This window comes from Fusarium mangiferae (assembly GCF_900044065.1).
Source record: "Fusarium mangiferae strain MRC7560 genome assembly, contig: FMAN_scaffold031, whole genome shotgun sequence".
NCBI lineage: Eukaryota > Fungi > Ascomycota > Sordariomycetes > Hypocreales > Nectriaceae > Fusarium > Fusarium mangiferae.
Window position 1 is genome coordinate 62,784 of NW_024573951.1, and position 10,520 is coordinate 73,303.

General features: G+C 45.3%; 3 protein-coding genes across 3 annotated transcripts; 1 reads left to right on the forward strand and 2 right to left on the reverse strand.

Annotated features, from left to right (window-relative positions):
- Positions 1–2,864: 2,864 nt before the first annotated feature.
- Positions 2,865–4,025, reverse strand: FMAN_14242 (uncharacterized protein; the record flags this gene model as incomplete). The annotated part of the gene is made up of 2 exons (XM_041826282.1): positions 2,865–3,382; positions 3,437–4,025. 2 exons carry the CDS (start codon positions 4,023–4,025, stop codon positions 2,865–2,867), a joined length of 1,107 nt encoding a protein of 368 aa, XP_041691476.1.
- A 1,835-nt stretch (positions 4,026–5,860) lies between these two features.
- Positions 5,861–7,311, reverse strand: FMAN_14241 (uncharacterized protein; the record flags this gene model as incomplete). Its single annotated transcript, XM_041826283.1, has 5 exons — positions 5,861–6,543; positions 6,599–6,890; positions 6,938–6,991; positions 7,039–7,182; positions 7,240–7,311. The coding sequence occupies 5 exons, from the start codon at positions 7,309–7,311 to the stop codon at positions 5,861–5,863; spliced, it is 1,245 nt and encodes a 414-aa protein (XP_041691477.1).
- A 2,416-nt stretch (positions 7,312–9,727) lies between these two features.
- On the forward strand, positions 9,728–10,204 carry FMAN_14240 (uncharacterized protein; the record flags this gene model as incomplete). Its single annotated transcript, XM_041826284.1, has 1 exon — positions 9,728–10,204. The coding sequence occupies one exon, from the start codon at positions 9,728–9,730 to the stop codon at positions 10,202–10,204; it is 477 nt and encodes a 158-aa protein (XP_041691478.1).
- Positions 10,205–10,520: the final 316 nt, after the last annotated feature.

Below are 10,520 nucleotides of genomic sequence, written 5' to 3' on the forward strand. Positions count from 1 at the left end.
GTCGCCCAGAAAACTGAACGTACGAAGATTCGTTAGTATAGCGTTGTAGCTCATATCGACCAAGGTAGGGACTCGCTAGCGGAACATGTTAGTATGTAAAGTAATTTCAATGCTTTGAGACGTATTCAAATACGTGAATTCAGCCTGCGTTATATAATGCTGACGTGACGCCGCGTCATATAATGCGGGGTACCCACGACCATCAACAACACACCAGTAGTCTGCCTTGTCAACGACGCCATTTCGTGATAGTGACAAGGTCTTAGAAACCAGCATAGAAAATCCAAGAGAAACCCAGACGAACACAGTTGTCGAAATTGCTCCAAATGGCGACCTTTTTCTGATAGTCGGACCGGAGGAGACAAAACTCCGTGTCCGTTCTATGTTATTGATAGCAAGCCTCAAAACCCTTCTCCTCCATGTTCGGGCCAAACTGGAAGGAGGGTCATGATATGCGCGATCGTGATGGACCATTCGAGTTATCGCTGCCTGACGATAATGCCGCTGCGTTTGAAATTATCTGTTCCATTATTCACTATCGGAACACAGAAGTCCCTCGAACCCTCGCCGCTGGCGATGTCCTCGCAGTTGCTGTCGCTACAGACAAGTATGATTGCGTTAATGCTCTTAAATTTGCAAGCGAAACCTGGCTTCGAACCTCTAGTGATGAAGCTGGCAATTTAATGCTTCTTACTGTCGCGGCATACCTCTTCCAGAATGCACAAGCATTCAAGGAGATCATCAGAGCATTGGTACTTGAACATGGTGGTCCTTATCTTGCTCTCTCCTGGGATGAAGCTGAATCTGCTATACCGTGGAGGGTATTCTGTAAGTGCCCTGATAATTGCTTGGGCATTTCCCAGGGATCTTTCCCAGGGGCATAGGAGTGAAGTGATTTCCTAATCGTCTTGAAAAGTGAGGTTCTGGCCCGCTCGAGGTCCTTGTCAAGGTAGGTTAGGTAGTATCCATAATCAGAGAGTATCAATTCATTATGTGGCTTATTCTTTTCCCTAAGTAAGAACAGGTAGATATAAGACCCTTCCTTTTCGGGGAACATCGAGACAGGAGTTATATATCGTGGTTTGAGAGGTTCTATCCATTCATAGGTTTTGAAAATAGATTCCAAATATTTGTTTTGTTGACTTGGATAATAAATAGAAGAAACTTTTAGGCGGCTAAACTTCTGGCAAAGCTCTTCTCAGATTTGTAACTGCGTCGTTCGCGATAAAAGTAAAATATATATATTACTGGCTGATTTTATCTAAGACATGACTGAACCTATTTTTACATAATGATTTCATTTTACTTATACTAAATAAAGCATGTTTATAATCAATGGCTTCCAATTATCGACATTTTCGGCCGTTTACGCCAGTTCCGTGGGCCATCATTGCCTCGTGCAGCTTTGATGGCATGGAAACTTTATTGGAGTGGCTATAGAAGTGACATGGTACAATGATACCTGTTTTGGTAGTAAAGAAATATTATCTATGTCCCCGATTGGATATGAACCGAGTTTAGAAAAGATCTATGAGGTGGTAAATTGTTTTTTTTTCCTCCAAGTTCTCAGCCTATTTTGTCCAAACAGCCTATCTAATGATAGACTATTTAATACCTACCTGGAATAATAAACACCGATCTTTTCCAGTTATTAGCTCTCTTTCAACATAAACATGAAGACTTTCGGTATTATTCTTTTCATTTCGCTTGTGGACTTTATTGTTGGTGGTTTGGTGACCCCAAAACCACATGGCACAGCGAGGGTGGATCAAGGAGTTTGGATGGAATGCAGCCATACAGACACAGTGGTAACTCAATCTGATTTTGACTTGCTCGTAAGCCGTTTCTGCCAAAATCTCAGGAATAGTGATGCAAAAATGGACGAGCTGTACGAGTGGACATATATCTTCGACAAAGTCGAGCATGACTTCTCTGTACTATTTTATAGTGCCTGCGACTTAAGAACTGACGTGTTCTCTGTATTGGCTTCCAAGTGTGAGGCAAAACTCGCAATTTCATTTGGCATATGTAAGATTCATGCTGTTCATGGTATCATAGCTAACTTTGACGTAGGTGAAATGCGGAATTTTGTCCGTACTGATACATGTTCCTTTTACAACTATACACGTATTATATTCTGATAAACATTGTAGATATGTGCTGGTTCACTTACTTAGGGGACCTGGAGCGCAGAATATAATATTGAAAACGTGAAAGGAACAAATATGAAAAATTGATGTATTTTGACTCTAGGTTCTTCTAAGCAGCGACTTTGATCGCAGATTGCCACATTTCTCGTTGAGGCTGTGGTGTATGGAAAGTGATGAGCTCTGTGGTGTTTGTCCTGCGTCTCATACTCGACGTCTGTCGCCTACCCTAGAGTTCCGTTTACCTCCCCCACCTCCACCTACCATGTATTTCCATCAGGAACGCGGCCCATTCCCGTTTCTACACCAATCATCTTATTCCAATTGTCCTTGTTTACTACCAGCCTGGGAACGGGCCCTGTTCCTAAACTCCATCTCATTTCCGAGTAAAATAAGGATCATCTGGGAATGGGTCCCGTTTCTCCACTCGTTATAGTTTTAACCGTTTTAGGCCCAGAAAAGGTTCACTGATCTTTGTGGCAGAGATGGACTTTTTATAGCCAGCATATGGTAAAACCTCCTTACAGGCAAAAAACTTGTCAGCCTGCACAATCGAATGTTTCGACAATCGGGCTGGATCAAAAGACAAAAGCAATTGGGATAGTCTATGTAGCTGCTAGCCGCTTCTCACATCTAAAGATGAGCTTTTCAAATACCGTAACGACTTGATATTTCCCATGAAGGAGCCCATTATCCAAGGAGATGATTCCTCCTTGGCTAATGTATATCGCGGTTCGAAAACTGGCAGGGAGAATACTCAGCCAGGCCCAAGCCTTTCACCTCAGTTTCCGCGGTCTGTAACAGACTATCAATGGAACCTCGTAAGGAGCAGTGATGTTGCACAAGTCTTTGAGGTGCCTCTGTCTCGCTATTAGAAAACCCCCAGCCAGATTGGCTACTTCGTCCCTGACTGCTTAACCTGGAAGGGTACGAAGATATGCTCCAGACGCCTGAATAGTCCCCAATAGGGCTTTCATTTAGTGGACTGTAGTACTCCGGTAATTGAAATTTGCCCATGGACTTGGTTATTGTCTTGAGATCCAAGGAGTAGAACGGTTTGGCTGGCCGTGGCGAGTATAAATCATACTCATCCATTATTTGGATCAAGGTCCCAAGCAACATGGCTCTGCACCCGGGGTTACACCCAAGCTTTTGGTTAAGTAGCTTTCGTTCTATATCGTACAACCCATCCACTAATTTGGCTAGAGCTTTCTCTCTCCTTTTCTGAATCTCATCTGGTTTAGTTAGCCCTTTATGTGACCAGGAGGATAGTCAAAACGTTGACCTACTAAGGATTTTTGGACGTATTGGAAGGCCGGGCGTTTGTGTGAAAACCCAGTACCCTGTTATGGCTGTTTTTGTGGAAGCTTCAAACATGACTGGGTCATGGAAGACAAACGAAATAAGAATACGTTGAGCGACATCTTTTTGCGTCTTTAACACATTAACTTGGCTTAGGACTGCAAGCCATCTTTTAGCAAAAAACCAAAGAACGTCGTGGCATTCCAAGTCATCGACGACAGCAGAAATACCAGCCAAGAGTTGTACGTCAACTGCTTGAGGGATGTCACGGTTCTTTCCATGAATGATCTTCAACACAATCTCGAAAGCTGTTGGATCGAATATTGCATCGAATTTCCAGTGGTAAAGGCCATCGGCCCTTTCTGGTGTGGCTTCTTTAAAGCCACTGTCGAACATCCTGTCAGCGCGTTGCGATGCTAGTGCAAGATGCTTCTTCGAACACAAGAAGTGGATTTCGGGCTGACAATCAGGGTCATTATTCGGGGCAGAATATGAGCAACCAGGGTGCGAATCTTTAGTTGTAAGAATGACCAAAGTATCACCTTTACGATCGATTACAATAGGTTTGGCTGACATCCTCGCGTAAGATAGAAATTCACCTTGGAAAATGACGATTGTCGGGATGGTAAACTTAGGCCAAGAAAGAGGGGCAAGCACGTACTTAACGTTCAGCCTGAGGTGCCTGAGGCCAACATCAGGTACTGATTGGAACTATCAAGAGGCGATTTGGATCGAATCGGCCACCAAAATGGGGGTTACGGGGTGCAGAAATTTGGTCGAAGCCGAGTAGCTGATTGGCTGAACATAACCCCAACACCACACTTGGGGTTAGCTCTCACAGGAGGTAGTTGGCAGAAGTCTCCTGTCACAACCACTTGGACTCCTCCAAAGGCAGGAGCGTCGCTAGCGGGACCTCCGTGATTCGAATTCCAGCATTGATCTTCCTTTATACAGATATTTATGAGTTCCAAATGGTGATTCTCAACCATGCTAATCTCATCAATGATAAGAACTTCAGTACGCCTCAGACGAGCCGCGACGTAGGTGCGAAATTCCTGGCTTTTCAATTTTTCTAGAGAATACTTGCGAGAGTCGGGTGTCCAGCCCGTGTAAGACCAAGTCGACATGCCGTGGACTTGAAGTGTAGACCGACCAGTGGGAGCAATGACGTCAACTTGTTTGTGTTTTGCTTTTAGCTTTTTGACGACAGCTTCTAAAACAGTATACTTGCCGCAGCCTGCTGAGCCGGTGAAAAAGACATTGCGTCCATCCAGAATCAAGTCCACCAGATTTTGCTGTTCTTCACATAGCTTTGGTGAGATGTTGGAAGCAGGCACCACTATATCTTCCGATGTTTCCGGACGTCTTGCGTCAAAAACGCCATTGAACACACCGTCTTCTTTTAGAGCTACCCACTGAGGTCCTCTAAGCTTTATCCTGCTACCAATATATCCAGTCCTTCCGCGTCTAAACAAAGACTCTACATCTCTATGGATTCTCCCAATTTCACTGAAAGTGGACGATTTGCATTGTTATTGGCTGATGATCCCTGTAATGACCCCACATTCCACTTTCACCTGAAAGAGGCTTCTCAATAATATGCCCAAAACAAAGTTCAAGCCAAAGCGGYCATCTCGCTATCTCATTGGTTGGCTTTGCTTTTTCACTTGAAGAGTCTCTCGACTTCAAGCTGTGTAAATGATAAAATCGCATCGACGCGCGTGTAACGTGTATCCTGGCCGTCTGTTAGGATGTATGAACTCAACGAGTTRAGAAATCTTGTCACCATCATCTCCTTGCCAACATTAATCTTGAAATCGAGATCTATACATCATGAAACGCCCATTCGAAAGCACTCAAACTAATTATGTGGCATTTACTGGAGCGAGCGAGACGACCCCGTGGCTCCGGCACACCGGCTGGGTCGAGTTGTTCCGTGATAGATCCCTCGCAATTATCGCCGCTACGGCGAAGCAACCAGCCCCGCAATGGAGTAGAAATTACCTGCTTGTTCAATGGCAAGGAAGCCCTATGTGGAGCTCTGCCGAAACTGAGGCCCAGCTACAGATCATCCTCCATGGGCTAGACTTGATGTTTGACAGGGCAAGAGTCACATTTGACCGTACGCCGTACATCTCTCGCTGTTGGCTAAACACCGCCGGCCATTATACGTTATCACATCGGTTCCTCTCGGTTCGGATTATGATGTTTACGTACTGTGAATTGCAAAAATGATATGCCGGTAAAAAGCAGAGCAGATACTAATACTATTCAAAAATATAACAACAGCACTACCCTGACTATGATGATTTCTGATTTAAATATTGGGGAGCGAGTTAACAAAGTTTACTTCTTACAAACAAATTTGATAAGCCCGATACCATACCCTCCACCCCCAAACAAAAATATCCTCAGACTTTAGCCAGAGAAACATCAACCTTGTGCATTTCTGGAGAAAACTTGCATGTGGGCTTGTTGCATGAACAGTTGTGGCCGTATAAGCAAGCAACATCACGACATTCCAAGCCAGCATGGCACACTTCCATCCTGACCTCCCGTCGAAAAACCAACTTTTCCCCCTCTGATAGCGGACCATGGGAATACCTACAGGAAGAGTTTGAGCACAATCCACATAGGTGGTATGAGCGGCAATACCGCATGCCGACTATGCCAATCTTATGATTCCAGTTATCTAAAGCTTGCTGGTTTGGTTGTCGGAGGTGTTCATCGATTCTCTGTCCGGCAGAGTTCACCCGTACTGTATTGGCTGCTCTAAATTTCCGAGAGCCCGCATCCGTCTTTGAGCCTACCGTAGATGCCCAGGTCGAAGGAGTTGAAACGGACGCTAATGGCTGTGGCGATGGCGCCATGTTCTGCGCCGGTCCGACTTGAAACAGACTTTCCATCTTGAAACATTTAAATTTCAGATCACGGAATTCGCGCCCAACGTTAAAACCGTGAAGAAGAGTAACTCGATCAACCACAGAACTATCATGAACATAATCCTCCAGCAGTCGCACATAAGAATTATCATGACAAGCCCCGAAGATGATATGGCGACAGGTAGGATTGCTGACGAACTGCTTGAAAGTACCTGCTTCTGTGTGAGCCAGGATAGTGGTAAAAGTGGCACGAGTTGTGACGCTTACCTTGAATCTTCTTATCTGCTCGATCCTTGCCACTCCCGACTAGCACGAAGTCGGTATTCTCGAGGGCCTGGGTGAAGTCTTTTGCGAATTCGACAAGATCACGGGGCGCCTTAATAACGCCGCGTGCAACGAGAAACTGAGACAAACCAAGTTCATTGGCATATGCCTTGATAAGTATGGGGTAATTGGCCTGTTCTGGTCTGTTCGTCTGAAGAAAGCTGCGAACACCGTCTCGTAGAGCAAGAGACGCCTTTCTACCGCCGTCACCGGCGGCGTAATACTCGTCTTTAAACTGGGATCGGTCAACAAACCGTTATGTCAGAGATTTATACTCCATACAATATATGGGTCGGCATCAGCATCGATTAAGACTAGAACAAATGAGCTGCGCTCCTAGAACTGGTTAGGTATAGTGAAACATGCTATCGATTAAATCGTACCATGGATTGCTGCAATTCTTCAATTTTGGATCGCGCCTTATCTGCGTCCTGTTGAGAAAAACGCCGCGCAACCTTTTCACTTTCAAGATCCCGCACGGCGTCATCATACTTGCCAATCAAGTTTTCGAGTTGACTACTCAAGTCCTATATCGTTTAAGTATCGTGCCGAATGATTGTGGGACGGGAATGCGTCAAAATTACCTGCAACCGGGCCGACTGCCCCTCTTCTACAGTTTGGAACGCCGCGAAGTCTTTGGCAAGCTTCGCGCTCATTATCGTTGACCTCCTCTGGGCATATGTTGAATCTACAGGCAGCTTTGCAAATCAAACAACGGAGACATATCGCCTTAGCACGTGATGAGCGGCGGAAGCTTCGAGAATCCTTGTGCCGATCAGCCAACAACAATACACGTAATTCCCTCCATACATCCTTATCTCTGGCCACCAGCCACCCAGTCGTCAAAGGAATAAGCGAGCGACGCACTGCTCTGTACAGCTAAAAATAGCTTACTCCATAGTAGTTTACACCTTAAATAAAACAGATAAAAATATGAAAAAAAGTATTTTTAGTAATAGTATAATAATAGCTATGTTATATATTTTCCCTAGATTTTAAGAAATTTCTTTATAAAGAAATACTTAATCATTCAGTGTATTTTACACTGTGAATAGACGACTTTAAAGTTAATAGCTATATAGGATTTTCTGAGATTTTTAAAGGAAAGACGATAACTTATTTTAATGGTTATATATATGCTGTTAGAATTATAGCTATTTTAGGCTTAGTTTGGATTTTTCAAGAGTTTTTTTAAAAACCGGGTTTAAGGTGTATAGGGTAGTGCGTCGCTCGCTTATTAAATACGTTAAACCAATCGCGGACACGCTGCTCCCACTTTTCTAGCCCCACCTCTCAGTTCACGTCACTGGGTCCTGGGATTCTTTGCAGAGACCAGTTCAAATCGCCCCTCACAAACCAAAAATCCACCGTGTAGCGCTTCGCCATCTCGAATGAAATACGCCGAGGGCTCTCCGCCATCACGTCAGCCAGCTAACGTAGCCCTTCTACCTGGCTACTAGACAATTTTTGCCAGGACGGGCCGATCTAGACTAGAAGAATTTCATGCTGAGTGGTGGAGTGGCAAAGGCTGGCTGCTTATCTTGACTTTTCAGCTCGCCACTCTTGACTCTTGGCACCCGGTCCTGTCTTAATTGACAGGTGCCAAGTGGCATATGCTTCGTATTCGAGCTTGTTGCCCTTCTTCGTCCTGCATGTCTCACTACCCCGCCCTACTTAGCGCTCAATCCAAGACGGAGTCGAGAGCTTCCGAGACTCACACAGCATAATTCAGGGATGAATGCATTAGTCCGAGTAGATGCGGCCTATTATTTGTTATCCATGGGGGTTGAAAATATGCAGCTGCTTCCCATTATGCAATTCTACCGATTTCACTACCAGATGGCCAAGGGCACCCATGAACCAGAATAACAACGACGTCATTAAAGCGACAAGTGTTCCGTCTGTACAGCTGGATGCAAATTCGGATAGTTATTGTTGGAGTCCCCGGATCGCTATGTCTTGATGGTCGATGTTGGTCGCTGGTGCACCCAACCAATCCAAGCAGGCAGCTTGTAGTAATGGAAACATAGAAGAGGTCGCACTCAACTGCGCCACAGCAGGCCTCATTTTGTAGTGGTGACAAGTAGAAGTCGCACTCAGCTGTGCCATAAGTTAAATAAGTGAGGAGCAATAATAGAAGATTTGTCTTCTCTGTAGACGCTTGTTTGTAGAAGTTCTAACTAGCTTTAATCAGTCCTACTATATGTTCTTCCTTCCTCTGTAGAAAATAGCCTACTATATCTCATAGAGGTACTGCTCACATGGTGGAATAGAAGAAGGCTCATGGCACTATACTTCACAGCAGCCAAGTCAATTAATTTCAAGCGAGGTCGCTTGAGTAGGGAGAGCTGCAAGGGTATTGGTTGTGGAGGCTGTATCAAGCCCTGCATCTGTCGGTACGGCTTGAGCTATACAGTCACGTCTGTTTTCATCTGCGCCCAATGTACCTGCCCGACTAATTACGGCATTTATATAATGCATGGTAGGAATGCTCAGACGCCACGTATGTGAGTCAACTATTCCATCTGTATCTGGCCTCATTCTTCATATCAGCCAACATACGAAGGTAACGCGTCAAGACTGTCTCCCACAGTGATCAATGATCTGGTTTCACCTCCACGAAAAGGGAAAAGAGACAACACGGAGAGCCAATCAGCACTACACACGAGATTGTCGTGCTAACGGCCTGACATTGGTTGATTTACAATGAGTCAATGGTGGGATTTACTGACGGACTGCATTTTGCTTCTCGCTCTCGTCGAAAGTCATGGTATTAAGAGAAGCAGACGCCCTGACTTCTGGGCCAACCTTAATTAATGTAGGTCGAGAACTTTACATATTCTGATCCTCCACAGAAGCAGAAATTCTTGCATACAAGCCTAGCAGATTATGTGTTACCACCTTTCCTAAACAGAAGTCCCTCTTCAAATTTGTCCATCCAGTAACAAAGCTCTCAACAGCTGTTAAAATAGGATATACCCGTATGTATTAAGTGCGGTCCTCTGGCTCGTTGAACGTATTGAAGGATCAAGTCACCAATTCTCAAAGTACGTTACTGAGCATTGGCAGGACATGGCATCGGTTCTAGACACAGTTACGCAAAGATTGTCGAGTGTCAGGCTCGAAGATAAACCAGTCATAATCTTCGTGAACAACGCGACTGCGATAGCACAACTTGTCGACTTTCTTGATGGACCTCCAGCAGTTCCGCCTTCCATTTTTATCGACCTTGAAGGGGTCAACCTTTCTCGCCATGGAACCATCTCAAGCATGCAGGTCTATTACCTCCCAACCAATCAACCATTCCTCACATCCAGTGAAAGTCTACACGGATCACAAAGGCATTGCGGACTCGATGGCGAACAGAGGGCATCTCCACGGCAAGATCAGCCGCTGGATCAAATCCTCGGGGAATACGACATTGAGTATAGACACCGTTCGTGCACGGACAAAGTGATGCGCCTGGCAGATGAAATGCCGCGCTTGCCAGAGGCGCAGAAGGAAGACGCCAAGCCAGTCGAACTCAGACTGGGATCGAACGAGTTCTAGGAGTGACTCCGCCAATGGAACTTTCGGCGAACACAATTCTGCCTGGAGACAGACCACCCGGGAAACAGTTGATTGCCAGCTCTGGGAAGCTGGACATCGGGCATTGGGAACTTGAGTCCTGGTACTCCGAGATCATATCAACTCTGCTTAGGGGTCTGAGCAGCGTGGAAGACGGGCRGCGAAGAATGATGAAACGACTGGTGCTGCGATACAGAATCTTTGATGATGCCCTACACTATCTGGAGAACGGTGAGTCTTGGGCACTTTGTGCAGCTGGAAGTGAAGTGCCTATCATACTCCAGAATGCGCACGATAG